Source organism: Crotalus tigris, unplaced genomic scaffold (assembly GCF_016545835.1).
Source record: "Crotalus tigris isolate CLP2741 ecotype Arizona unplaced genomic scaffold, ASM1654583v1 scf7180000017536.10889498, whole genome shotgun sequence".
Classification (NCBI taxonomy): domain Eukaryota; kingdom Metazoa; phylum Chordata; class Lepidosauria; order Squamata; family Viperidae; genus Crotalus; species Crotalus tigris.
In genome coordinates, this window is record NW_024096460.1 from 574,030 (window position 1) to 588,420 (window position 14,391).

General features: G+C 43.1%; 1 protein-coding gene across 1 annotated transcript; it reads right to left on the minus strand.

The window, feature by feature from the left end:
* Window positions 1-2,182: 2,182 nt before the first annotated feature.
* On the minus strand, window positions 2,183-9,424 carry VAX1 (ventral anterior homeobox 1). The gene is made up of 3 exons (XM_039352605.1): window positions 8,879-9,424; window positions 6,752-6,939; window positions 2,183-2,789 (listed from the first exon to the last, which is right to left on the minus strand). Exons 1-3 carry the CDS (start codon window positions 9,114-9,116, stop codon window positions 2,283-2,285), a joined length of 933 nt encoding a protein of 310 aa, XP_039208539.1. The 5' UTR covers window positions 9,117-9,424; the 3' UTR covers window positions 2,183-2,282.
* Between the last annotated feature and the right edge of the window lie 4,967 nt (window positions 9,425-14,391).

Here is a 14,391-nt window from a genome sequence, read left to right on the forward strand (position 1 = left end):
AGGCACATGTTCAGATACTGTACAGAGTTGATTGCTGAACATCACAACTTATGGAGTTATATCTTTTGCCTTACACAAGTGGGTTGAAAGTATTCCAGGGAGTTCTAAACAGAAGACGAAAATAGCGATCTGTCATCATATAGATATATTTCACTCTCACCACATAAATACAAAACAGTCAAATATCCAGAACATTCCAAATAAAAGTTAGTAACAAGGGCTCACCTTCACCCACAGATTCATTCATATTTTTTTTCTGCACTAGATGCCTAAAACTTCAGACGTAAATAATTTACAATAAAATTATTGTGACAGTTTTCAAGTTATGCTCTCTCTTGTTCTTTCTGCTCTAAAGTAAACTCTATGTGTACTACATCAGCCATTTCATTTTTATTTATTATTATTATTATTTGCTTTTTCTTTTTGGATTGAAAAGTTTGATGGCACGTATTTTGTACAGTGTAAACACAAAGTATCAAGAGATTTCCAATCTTTCTGCCTCCAAAAACAAAAGAAAACAGGTAAAAAATAGCTAGTTATTATATGATAACTTGTTTTCATTTGCTGCTTCTGAAAAATTTATAAAATCAAGTAAAAAAACAGCAGCAGCAGCCAGGAATAAATCTGTGGTTAATGGGGAGATTTTCAAATAAGGTACAATGACAATTATTACATAAGAGCACAAAATTAATACAAAATCAAACAGAATACTACTGTACTTTTCATTTTGCATTAGGTTTGATTTAGGAATAAACATTACCAAAGAAAATCAAAGGGGGCAAAAATCGATGCTTCCAGTTTACGTTCAATGTTGAATATATTCTGTTTGGATTTAGGAGAGCGCTGAAACTGCAGGCACATCAGTAATTCTATAATGCTGCCTTGGAATTATTCTTTTTGTTTTGTAGAGACCAAATCCTGATTGTTTAAAACAGCTTGTATGTAAGGATTTTTTTAAAGCTCTAATTTTTTGCATCCATATATTGTTAATGAGGGGTGTGCACACAGCTGATATGTGTATATTTCTATCTGGTTTCCTTCCAGACTTTAACAAAGAAAAATAGGTTATTTTTGTTAAAAAAATAGGCTAGACTTTAGATGCAAGCGCTGTTAAGTCTGTAAGCCTAATGCAAAACCTTATTATTTTTCTGAGGAGTGGGGGACGGTGGAATTGGAAGATGACTGCAACATTCCTTAAATTGAACCAAGTTGGCATTTACTTAAAGTGAGCTTTCATCGTAAGCATTCGTGGGTCAATTGTTTCAAAGCTAAGTCAGTTCCCAGCTGCGTTACCTGAAAGGACGGTTGGCCTTAACTTGGCTTACACCCACATTCACAACTTGGAAATGAGACTGGAATCCTACGCACACTTACCGGAAGTAAATCCCATTGAAGTGAAACTGCTGAATACCCGCAGCGCGCCTCCTTCAACTTAAGTCAATAGATTTCGTGCCCGAGAGTTCAGTCTGGCATTGGGGCATACAGACGTCGGGGAGGAGGAGGCGCGCATCTTCAGGATGATGTGCAAAATAAGTTATCCCTTGGTAGGGTACCGTTGCCCTTGTTGAGAAAGAGGGCCTTTCTTAGATTTGTGCTTTACTACAAGACTGAGTAACCAACATCCGCCTGGCAGGCTGGAATAAGAGGATCCGTAGGGCTACGAACGCGCAGGCAGCCCCACCTTCCCTGCACAAAATACACTTCAGCTCCAACCAACCCTTCAAGCCTCTTCCCGAATACCCGGTCCCACCCACCCCCCTTTCAAAGTCAAAGCTTCTTTCTCGCGTTGGCCGTCAACTTGAAGGAAAGGGCGTCCGCGTCCAGCAATTCAGACCCCTCTTCTCCTGCCCCCCCAAACGCATCTCCTCAGTTTTAGGCGCACCACCCCGCCCCGTTTCTAAACCGGACGCGGCCTTCGGCGCTTCTTCATCGCCCTCTCCCCGCCCCTCCTTCCCACTTTTAACAGCTCGCGAGCCGTTTAGCGGGTTCCCTCTGTCTGTTTACTGCCAGCCGCGTGACTTCGGCGAGTTGCTTTTCCTGGCCAGCGTTTCTCGAGGGTTTTCAAGGGTCGGGCGCCCCGAATGAAAGCGGGGAGGCTCCCGATTTGAAATGCGCGGGCGGGAGGGGGTAGAGGATTGGGGGGAGCAGGAACCGTGATGAAAGAGCATGTGGATGGGTTCAAGGTATATTGGGCAAGAGGGGGCATCTAACGCACGGAGACTCCATAAATAATCAACACAAACAGAGAGGATAAATATAAATACAGCGAAAGTCCCCGAGAGTCAGTCCAGCGCCTTTTTTTCCGCGCTTTCTTTACTGGCGGTCCGGGAGTAGGGCTCGAAGGCAGAGGAGCTCAGATATCGGGCCGACAGTTCTTGCAAGTTCCCGGCCAGAGACCCGGCCATTGCTAACGGGTTGGAGGAGAGCCGGCTGGCCACCGAGCCTAGCAGGGTAGGCACCGGGAGGCTAAAGAGGTTGTGCCCGCCGGGCGAAGGATGAGCCGGGCCGGCGGCCGCGCTGCTGACGGCCGGATGGTGTGGGGAGCCTCCCGCCGTCCCTGATCCTGAGCCGCCGGTGCGGCTCGCGAGGCTAGGGGCTCGCAAGGCCGAGCCCAAGGCGCTGGTGGCGCAGGGGGGAAGCAGGCCGGGCGGGGATAGCAGGCGTCCCTGTTCGAGGAGTCGCAGGACGCTGCAAGTAGCCGCGGTCTCGGACACCACCGACTTCATCTCCGAGTCTTTGCCTTGGTCTTTTTTCTGCTTTGTGCGTCGGTTCTGGAACCAGACTTTGACCTGCAAGGAGGCGAGGGAAGAAGAACAAAAATCAGCGTCATCTAGCAGGGCCTAGCAAAGGCCTTGGCCTTCTTAGGCCTGGAGCAAGAGAGAAAAGGCCGCCATTATCCCTCCCATCGCAATTCTCGGCCTCTTTCCAGAAGTCTCCATAGGACCACAGCGGCCGACTGGAGAGTTCCCGGGGGGACGGAGATTTCTCCGTGGGAGTCAAGCGGCTTGCGGCGGAAACCTCTGTGTGCGCGTGTGCAGCCGGCTGGGAGCGCGTGGATGTCAGGGAGCAAATATAAGTCTGCTCCTTTTCCACAAGGATCGGGAAGCCAGGCTGCACTCTGGAAAGTGCTACTGGAGTGTCAGGGAATTGCAAAAACCTGAAAGGTTTCAACCTTCGGAGCCTCGAAGATGCGTGTATTGTGGACTCAGGCTGTTTTGGGCTTATTTCAGAAGCCGCAGGAAGCGGCCAGAAAAGCTTCGGCATGTGCATATGCATGTGCTGAGCAGCGGGGATGGCATCTCTAACAAAATAAGGTGAAACAAGAGTTATATGGAGGAAGCCGCCGTGCCTCGTTTTCCACACCTTCTAAGCCTGTATCCCCACAGCTAGGAGTTTGCAGAAACAAGTTTGGGGGGGGGGAATGAAACCACAACGAATTAACTGAAATCAGGCAACATCCTGTGTACCTTGGAAAGGATGCCTCTAAATACTTTATCTTCTTAGGTCTCTCATGCATGCTGATTTGTCGTTGTTTAGGCACTCCTACCTAAATTTGCCATTTTTTATCCCAAGGTCTCATTTGCGGGCAACAGCTTTTGGCTAATTTAGGTTTTCCCCTGAAAGGCAGAGCGCAGTAGCGCATCCGTCAGCTACTTCAGCCATTCCCAGCTATCCTTCACTTAGATTCCTATGGCAGGCCGTGTTTGGGCTGTACAGCCGCTTTCCTTTGCCCACTAACCCTACCAACCCGGCTAAATCTGATAGGCAAAGAAATGCTAATTAGCTTGTCAGAGAGGTTCATTATAGTACATCTTTTCTAATAAGTATAAAACTAATCCCTTCCTGTTAACAGATGATTCAAATAGAAATAATAAAGCCACACCTACATTTTATCCTAGTTCTTCTTGTTCTGTGTGTGTAAAATGTACAACAAATTTCATTCTATTTCTTAAATTAATATATTTAAAAGCAACAAGTATAGATAATACTTTTGGTAAGTATTTATCTGTTTCTCTTTTTGAGTCTGACCACCTATTTCAAATTTTGACTTAACAGTTTTCAATTTTCTCAAAGCATTTTATTTAAATCATAAAATTAAACCCTGCATTTTATATTAACTTATATTATAAGATAATATATATTATATTATCTTCCTCACCAACTCTTTATTTAGCAAAGTACAGCTTTTAGATGGGTTTTTTTTCCCTTGCAGGAAGGGAATAAATGTCTCTGCCTCTGTATGGTATGCACACAGACACCTGTGCCCACAGTATATAAACACACATATGCAGAAAATGGCCCCGCCTTTCATACATATTCCCCTCCCCAGCCTATTCTTCAGGTTGTATGACTGAATGAAAGAAAGAACTTGGCTTTCAAAATCAGAGCAGACCCATTTGGGGCTGATCTCATTGTCATTGTCGGCCCTACTGCCAGGCATTCTGTCCATTGCCTCCAACAGCTAATCTGGAATCCGGGGAAAGAGCAACAAAGTCCTTGATATTTAACACAGTTGTATTTTTCACTATAAAGAGGTACTTAGAAGAATTACTACCACAAATGGCAAAATTTGGGCTAAACTGAAGAATTTAAACCTTGATGGGAGTAAATGGGCATTTGCTGTTGTGCCTGTGACTCCTCATTCAAGACAGGAAAAACAAGTCAAGTGATAATGTTGAGGAAAACAAAATCCATAATCCATAGAGGCAGTAACTTTATGAGACCAAAGGAAGTTCAGTGAAATCCTTGCTTAATATTTGAGTTCAACAAATCTTCATCTAGCAAGGTTGGTTTAAGGAATGGGAAGGGGATTTTGGTCATTTCTGGAAGCATATCTGAACATTTTAACATGGATGAAAAAAAAATAGCCTTTTGCTATTCTGACCCCTGCATTTATTTATATATTAAGCTGTTTTGGTTTCTCTTTTTACACACACACACACACACACATATATGGCAGAAAAGGGAAAGGAAAATACTTGGATACCCATTTAAAAGAGCTGTTTCCTTTAAATGGAACTCAATTTCTGATGACTTCAGAAATTTCTGATGACCTCATTTTGTGTTGGGGGAGCAGTGCCAAAGTGTTTTGCCATTATTATTTTCTGAATATTTTCCCTATTTCTTGTCTAGCCGACAACTCAGAATTCCATGAAGGCATCTAAGGTTAAATAGCCCCAATCCTGTTGATTTCTCAGTCCAAAGAAAATCAAACAGATGCTTCCACCTAAAAGTAAACTATATCTTCTTAAAGCATGTCTACATACGCCTGATCAGAAAACAGTTCTATTCGTTACAGTTCTATTCATTCTCGCATGAGAATGTGTTCCTTGAATTAAGGGAAATTATTATATATTAAATTATTCAAAAACACAAGCAGTGGCCTGCACTATCTCCTTGCTTTCTTTTTCTTTTTGTGTTTTTTTAAAAAAGGTAATAGTTGTTGGTCAAACGTACAAAACTAGGGAAACAAAAACAAAAAAAAGGTTAAGTCCAGCAAAGTTCTGCAAAGAGATCTATACTGCTGGGATTCTTTTCAGTATGCCAGTCAGAATACATTCTTATACCCTCTATTTATTTTAATTTTAACAGTATTAGAACAAACAGCCCAGTATCCTATTGTAAACAGTGATACTTAGATATGCACACATTTAATAGAGAAATACCATTAAAGTCAACTCACTTCTGAAGAAATAAGTATTCTTCAGAAATCAGTATTTTTAGAACCCCAAAATTGCTTAAATCCACAACAGCAACATCTCTTTAAGCACTAACAATGTGTTGAAATACCACATAAATTAAGTACTATTGTCACCTGGTGGAAGTCCCAGCAAAGCAGCACATTGGTTTTCAGGCTTTTAAGTTGTACCCTTAAATGCATGGAAGGAAAAGCCCTATTGACTATTGTAAAAGAAAAATAACATTTGGGTAATACTCCACTTCCAAGAAATACTCTGTTTCTTCGATAAGCTATGGATTCTCTTAAGTGATATTTTAGTGTAAATTCTTATTTTATTTTATTTGAAATTTTACTTTTTTCCTGGGATTTGGTCTTATTTTGTTGAGAGGAGATCCTTGCAACTTCTGTAGTTTTTCCTCCAAGTTTCTCTTCTAGAAGCCCTCACTATCTGAGCTATGAGTGTTTGTGGGAAGGGAGTTTCTTCAAAGATTCTTGTGTATAAGTACACAGGACTGTTTCTATAGTTCTCAAAAATTATCTTAGAGGCTAATTAATTTTTCAGATTAAATGCTTACAGAGTATATACAATATTTGTGGACTTAAAAACAAGTTATATACTTGCAGTAACTCCTCATTTCCCTGAGCCAATTTATTTCTTGGGTTCTTAACCTCTGGCGTTTCAGGAGGCAATTCACGCCCTATTGAACCAACAGCTTCCATTTCTTCCAGATATTTAGATGCTGATCAAGTTGAAAAACTCTTTGAAAGGAGGAAACCTGCAAAAGCATGAAAAGACTGGGATTTTGCTGTGTGCCCTAAGTTTAGGCTTGGCCATCTTTGGGTGGTTAGCTGCAAAAAAAAAAAAAAAAAAAAAGGAAGACTGGTCTTCAACACCAACCACACCCATGTAGGAAGCTACCCAAATGTTAGCTACAGTCCTCTGGGCCTGGTAGTAATTGAAAACCTCCTCATCTCTAGGGAAGAGAACACTCCTGCTGAAGAGTAGTGCTGGAGCCATCGCCCCAGTTCCCAAACCTTCTTTTGCCACTGATACGTTTGTATCTTTAGTACCTGAGTTTCTGAGAGATTGAGCTGCCTGGCCAGCTCTGTTCTTTCCCGTCCAACCACATATTGGCACCTCTGGAATTCCATCTCAAGCCTATAAAGTTGTTCAGCAGTGAAAGAAGTTCGAGTCCTCTTGGGGCGGTCGAGATCAAGCCCTTTTGGAAGAATTATCTCCCTGATGGAACCTTTGGCATCTGGCAAAAAGAGAAGGAGGCATGTTTAGATCCAGAAGGATGGGTGGCTCATGGATCCAGCTTTTAAGAACTGCCTGGAGAGGCCACTCTAGACAGAGCAAGAAGACTCTTGGCAGGGATTGAAGGAGTCTCCAGAATTTCCTGCTAGCCCCTGCCCCACATTCTCAGATTGTGGTTTATAAAGCACGCCATCCTCCCTCCCAAGGGAAGAGCTCTAACACAAAGAACTCCAAAGGAACCTCACAGGTTTCAAGACCGCCTAGGCACCACCAGAGGCCTATGCCCAGCAGTCTCTGCCTTGCACATTCACACCTGCTTGAGTGCCCTAGATTTCCCTACAGGGAAAGCATTCAAGTGAGCCATCTCAAGAGAGCTGTGATGTCCACCTTCCGCAGCCCGTGCCCGCGCTCTCTCTCTCTCTCTCTCTCTCTCTCTCTCTCTCTCTCTCTCTCTCTCTCTCTCTCTCTCTCTCTCTCTCTGGAGCTACCTGCTTTTCCATGTTGATGAAAATCAAGTTGCCCTTCATGGCTGTCCATTTTCTTCTCCACCTTGATCTCGCCACAACATTGCAAATCTCACTAGTCTCTTGCCGGTGAAGTATAATCTGATTCAAATTACATACCAGGTTTTCCTTTATGGGTTTGCCCCCCCTGTAATTTTCCTAATCTGTGAGGAAGCAAGCCTAGACTTCTAAGATTTGATTTCTTCTTTCAACGGGGTGGTGGTGGTGTCCTGGATGAGTTACCAGGCCTGGTTTTCATTCATTCACATGTGAGCAGAATAAAATCTGTTTTAAACGCACAAGCACACACACGGATATGCAATTACAGAAATGAAAAACTGACTTGTTAGTTTTTTTTTAATTTTAATAGCAATGGAAAATTATTCCATTGTTGTTTATTGGAGGAGGTGGAAAGAAGATAATAATCCAGGTTAGAATAAAAACAAAAGAAAATCATATCAAGGAACTAAACAGTACCATAAACCATTTAAGTAAACGTGCTAAAATTGCACTAACTGAATAACAGCAGCAAACATCTCCCTACTACACCGCTTTCTGATAGATTTTGGTATTGTAAAGTCACTATCAAAAAAGCTGCAACTGCCAAATATTTGAGCGGGAATGGGTTCAAGGGTAAGGAATGCTTGGAGGAAAAGACTTGTCTTGGGGGGGGGTCCGCTATGTCCTCAGGCGAGAAAGAATTTCCAAAGAATGGAACAAAAGTAATAGGCTGAAAATAAGAGAAGCGTCCAGTACATTTCTGAATAAGTCTCCAGAGGTTATTTTTCTTCCTCCGTTTCTTCTTTTCTTTTTTGCTTACCTTAAGCACTGGAGGTGGTTTTCTTTCCCCTTTCCCCTTTTTCTTTTTTTGGAGGGCGGAGAGAAATTTCAAAGAAGCAGTCTTTTGCCAAAGGCTGTGACTGAAAACTCCTATGGAGAAGTAAGTTCTACTGTACTGAATCCGGTGGGTCTTACTCGAATGCAAGTAGTCAAAGAATTGTAGGCTGAATCTAATGGGATCAAAACAGGACTTAGCAACCTCTCCTGCCCTTAAAGCAAAGGTAAAACTATAGAAGAAACACAACTGAGGTAGATTTTAGCTTTCCCTTTCCTCAAGACGGAGAAAAAGAAAAGACAGTCTGTATAACACGCCGCCCCAGCTAAAATGTAAGGTTTGGGTATGGAGCCCTTCACAATCCTTGACAATCCAAATTGCAAAAATATTCCTAGACCTGAGAAACAGATCGAGAACGAAAGCGCTAAAAAGAAAGGAGTGAAGCCATTAGGAAACCACAGTCATTCATCTGATTTTGAAACAAGAAAAACGAAAAACAAAATAAAAACAAAAACCGAAAGTAAAAACGAAAGGAAAGGAAGCGGGCGGGCGGGAAAAAAAGTCATTAATCAAAATTTCAGAACGTAAAGCGATGGTCCTACCTCGGACTAGTATTCTTCTGCAATAATCCGGGTCAGCGGAACTGGATTTATTTTTATTGCAGTCTTCCGAGACGCCCGAAGCCGAAAAAGTCCCTTGCGGTTCCTTCAAAAAAGAATTCGAAATATTTCCTTCGGAGCTTTTGCTTTCCTTGCCTTCTTTATGTCCGTTCTTGGAGAGCCGGTTGGTTTCCAGCTCTGAATTGCATCTAACGTCCATTTTGTCTTGTTTCCCAAACATGTAGTGCAATATGGTGTAGGGGTTTGTTTTGTTTTTTTAAGTGGGAGAGAGAGAGAGAGAGAGAGAGAGAGAGGGAGAGGCGCGGGATGAGGGCGGAGGGGAGGAGGAAAAGAAGAGAAATCTGCTGAATATCGCCCGGCGTACGATCAGTTCGGTGAGTAACAAGCGAATCCCTCGAAGGCGAGAGTCGGTTCGTCTGCTGGAGAGGCAGGAAATCGGCCGCTTCCTCAATCCCAGCGTCCTAGTGCGAGTGTCCAGCTTCCCCGCGCCCCAATGATCAGGTACTCAACAGTGCAACTCTAAAATGATTTAATGCCTCCCTTATTACAGAGAGGGATGCAGTGGTTAGACACCCAGAGGGACGCGCACTCGCTGTTTCAATTGATTACGGGTAATTTTGCTGCCTCCACATTTAGGTTACCTCATGAATACACTAAATTGTTTGGATAATATATCACTTCGTAATGGGTGGTTTGTATGCTTGTCCCCAATCAAGTCGAGTTTAGCCAGTGAATAAACTGAAATGATTGGCCTTGCTTTCAGGAAACACACAATCAAAAGGCTGAGATTTCCAGAAGGAGAAGAAGGAGAACGAGAAGAAGGATCAATTGAAGGAGCGGGAGAGGGGGCGAGGGAAGAAAAGGGGAAGAGAAGAAGAAAAAAACTCTTGACAAGATTCAGCCAGAATTGTTAGGGGCCATTAGCAGCCATTATTAACTTTCTCCAGTTTGGCGATCACCTTTCCCGATTTCCGAATGCGTTCATCCCAGACACGCCTCAGACAGAAATACAAATCTATTTATAAATAGATCTGGAAAAGGCTCCGCCAGTGTACCAAAAGGATCTTGGCAGATCTTCTCTGCAAACAGCCACCTCCCTAAAGGGAAACCCTGTCAACCGTTTGGGGGAGGGAGAGAGAGGCTCGTCTTGGTACGGATTCCAGATCCCAGAAATAAGAAACGATTTGTTTCTCCGTTGGAGATGGGCAGAAGGGGGCGAAGAGGGTGTTACATCGGAGGGGTCCCCTAAACGCTTCTCTCTACTGCCAACCAGCCATCTTGCAACTCTTTTCTCTGGTTAATTCAATGCTGATACATGTAGGGGCCCCCCCCCCAGTCCCCCTGCACGCCTTTCATAAAAATTGAACACATTTCCAGAGCTTCCTTCCTCCCTCCCGCCTCTAAAAAAAGCCTGCTTTGTATCCAAATGGATCCAAGAGAGAGAAAGAGAGAGGAGGAGGAGAGTGCGGGGCAGATCTCAACTGCGTGATCTACTAAAGGGGGCGGGGAGAACGAGAGCGAGAGAGCGAGAGAAAAGTTTCCCCCTGGCTATTTCATTGTCTCCGCTACAATATCTTTGAGAACCGCAACAGCCAGTAATCCAATAAGACCATTGATTAGACGACAATGATTCAATTCAAGCGCCTGGCTTTGTGCACAGAGCATGCTCCAGCCTTTCGTGTCACCTTGCAGGGCAGAAGCCCTCTTCACGCTGCTCTCCTCATTCAGGCCTTTATGGGAAATGTAGAGCGAAAGGAGTGAAAGATGGCAATTATCTAATTGGACTATTAACAAACAATTCTCCGAGTGTGGCTGTCTGGCATTGGTTCTTGGGCGGGGTGAAAGGCCGCCTGTTGCACTGGCCCCATTCACAAAAGAGTTGCAGGGGCCAGGCGAGGAGGAAGAAAGCGAGGGAACTTCTCACAGAAAATCCGAAACGGCTTTAGGGAGACGTCCTTACACACACCACACACACACACACACACACCTCAGACAACCCGCTTCTCACTTCTGAAGGTCGGGGGGGGGGACCCTGGAAGAGAGAGGCTGCTAACTTTCTTTAAGAAAAAAAATGACACCCCCCCCCCGCCGCCGCTGCCCACCCTAAGCGGAAGGCACTCCTAAGGGAAAAAGGGAGGTAGTTACACCGAAGTTTACACGGTAACTTCTGGGCACCCCTGCCATAAACGAATCCACACCCAGAAGCAATGTGAATGAGACACCAGCTTTATGCCAAGAAAGAGACTTTTTCAGTGGCTCACACCAACTGTAACCTTCCCTTCCTCTTAGTAGCTCATTGAATTGGAGAGCGCTCCACTTCTCTCCCCCCATCCCTCTCGTTGCAAGGGTCTGCCTTTGGAACCAGTTGGCCGTAAACACCTCTTGTCATTAAAATAATTTCCACTTTAATACACCTGAAGCACTAGATATCTACTTGGCAGATGCAAGCTACTTTCAGATTTCTGAGGGAAGGGGTCCTAAGTGGGGAACCTTTCTCCACAATAGCATCAGGTCTTGTCCCCAAGGATGAAATAGGATGCTGTCAGTTGCTTTTAGTATATTTGTATAATTTAGCATATTAGGTATAACTGGGTTTGTTTACACACACACACCCACACCCGCACACATAGTTTGAGTGTAAATGAATAAATATGTTGGGTGTAAACAAGCATATACTTTATTTTATTGAGGTACTGTTATTCTTGCTATTGTTTTTATTGGTTATCTTTTTGCCTATAGAGCACTTGAATATATATGCAGTTTTTCTGGGAGATGGAAAGAAATAATACGTAAATGGACTGAGAAGAGCTATGATATTTAATAGATTATCAGTAAGATTTAATGCCTGAATATTTGTACTAAAGGCAACACTTACCAGCACACTCTTCCTTGTGTCATGTGTGGAACTAAATTCACACACACACACACAGAGAGAGAGAGAGAAAGAGAGAGAGAGAGAGAGAGAGAGAGAGAGAGACAGACGTATCTGTAGATGGAAGCCTATTACATATCTTTTCTTCAAGACTTCAGGTTGATGTACACATTTTGACCTCACAATAACCTGATAAGGTAGCTTAGGCAGATAATGAAAAAGTGACCTAATGCCATTTAGCAAGCTTTATGGCTGAGTGGGGATTAGAATCTAGGTCTCCGAGTCTTTGTGCAATTTTCTAATGCAAACTTTCTCAGGTTGATATTTGCCAGGTGTACTAGAATTACAGTTGTCATAATACATAGTTAGCATGGCCAACAAATTTCTGAATTGAAAATATGGGAACTGTAGTCCAACATAACCGCAGACCAATTGCACCCATTCCTGGATTGGCAGGCCCTACTTATAGTCAGTCATGCTCTTGTCAACTTCCACCTTGGACCACTGCAATGCACTCTACATGCAGCTGGCTTTGAAGAGTATCTAGAAGCTTCAGCTGGTACAGAATACAGTGGTATGGGCAATTATGTGCAGTCCTAGAGCAGTGCATGTTACACCTCTGACCCATGAGCTATATTGGTTGCTAATTTGCTTAGGTGCTGGTTTTAACCTTTAAAGAGGGGCCAACCCTTCTTGGTAATCTCAACCCACCAGATCTTAAAGAAAAGGTGTTCTAGGGACCTACCCATCATCAGTGTGTCCCAGGAGACATGCCTTCTCTGGTGTGGTGTCTACCTTATGGAACATTATTCCCCTGTCCCCCCCCCCCAAAGAATTAGAGTTGCCCATTCTCTTTGGTATTCCAAAAGACCATCAACCTGGTTATGTTGCTGAGGGGGACCATTTTTATCCTCTCTTTGCCTATGTTTAGTATAGTTGTTTTTATGATATTTATTATTGTGCTTTTCTAGATGTTTATCTGTTCTTTTTATATTAGCTGTTTTATCTAATGTTATGTGCTTCCCAGAATCATCTTCTGGGAGATGGGCAGCTCTATAAATTTGATTAATTAATAAATAATTGGAAGTCAACAGACTGGGGTAGGCTATTCTAAATATTAAACCCTCGGGTTAGTTTCTGTGGCCTTCACTGAAACTATCAGTCTGATAGAAAAACAAATATCTCCGAACATTCCATGTGTCTGTAACTAGTTAGAAATTATAGTTTCATTTCATTTCTTGAGCATTTCATACTGTACTGGACGGGGTAATATAGGAATATGTGTACCACTGCACCACAGTGTCTCTTCCTAACTTAGCTGATGTGACCTAGCTTAGATATCTTGTCCTTAGAAACTTCAGTTTGTGTTAAGGTTGCCCCAGGATTTCATGATTGTCATGCAATGTGACCCTAATACAGTGGTTCTCAACCTTTTTAATGCCACGACCCCCAACCGGTCGTAAGTCGAGGACTACTCAACCGGTCGTAAGTCGAGGACTACTCAACTGGTGCAGTACCGTTTGCAGAATGGGACTTTTGGCGGGCTCAGCAGGGCAGAGACAGCCTGGACAATTCCTATTGGCTTTTGAAAGCCAATAAATTAGACTCTATTCAAGAGAGTCTATTCTATTGGCTTTCAAAAGCCAATAGAATAAAAGGGAGTAGCACAGCTAAGGAAAAGGGGGAAAAAATGGCGGACTGCGTTGTTTGGAGACCCCCATGAAATGGTCATTCGACCCCAAATGGGGTCCCAACCCACAGGTTGAGAACCACTGCCCTAATATAAGCTAGTCTCATGGACTGGCAGGACACATTAGATTTGATATTTGACTGACTAAAACAGGTAATCTGCTGATGGATGAGCTCTCTAAAACTCTATTGTCATGGTCAGATCTCTTTCTTGTGACTTTTAAATTGGTGGCTGCTACAAATCTCTGCAGAAAAGGAGGAGTGGTTAAATGGTCTGATGTGGTTACCCAGTAGATCAAGATGACTTCCTGAATGTGTTTGATGAGTTTTCCATCTCATCATTGATACTGTTGAAACCCTGGCTGACCACTGACATACTAGTCCCTACAGTTTCCTTGGCAAGATTTTGGAATTGATTTGCCAATCCAGAAATTGCAAATGGCGTAAAATGCTTTGGCTAGGCTACAGTGAACACATTTTGCATATACACTGAAAGGTCTGCATAGATTGGAAATTACTTTCCAGGAAAAAGATACATTCTGCTGATCTTTAAATCCCTCAGTGATTTAGGACCTGGCTATGTGAGAGATCACTTTCCTGATGTGAATCTGCCCAATCACTGAGATCAACAGAAAAAGCACTCTGAAAGAGATCTACACTGTTAGAAGCTCAGCTCTCTGAAGTCTTTTCTTATATGACTCACTGGAAGTTGGGTTTGATCCCTACTGCCCCGCATTTGGAAAAATGGTAATGACACATTTCTTTCAAGTCCATTTGAAGGTTCTTATTTTTTTTCCAGATCATAAGTCAAATAGGATTGATGATCTGAACTGTACTGTTGATTCTAACTGGACCAGAGCTAATTTGGTCCCTAGATACGCTTCTAGCCACTTAGTGTCATGAATGTGTCAAGCTACAATCACTTGTGCAATAG

Bases quoted from the DNA above. Each gene is read 5' to 3' on its own strand.
- VAX1 (XM_039352605.1), bottom strand. From the start codon at position 9,116: ATGTTTGGGAAACAAGACAAAATGGACGTTAGATGCAATTCAGAGCTG. The intron at 6,940-8,878 runs GTAGGACCATCG...TCTTTTTGCCAG, and splicing joins CAGAAGAATACTAGTCCGAG to ATGCCAAAGGTTCCATCAGG. The intron at 2,790-6,751 runs GTACTAAAGATA...GCCTCCTTGCAG, and splicing joins TCAATCTCTCAGAAACTCAG to GTCAAAGTCTGGTTCCAGAA.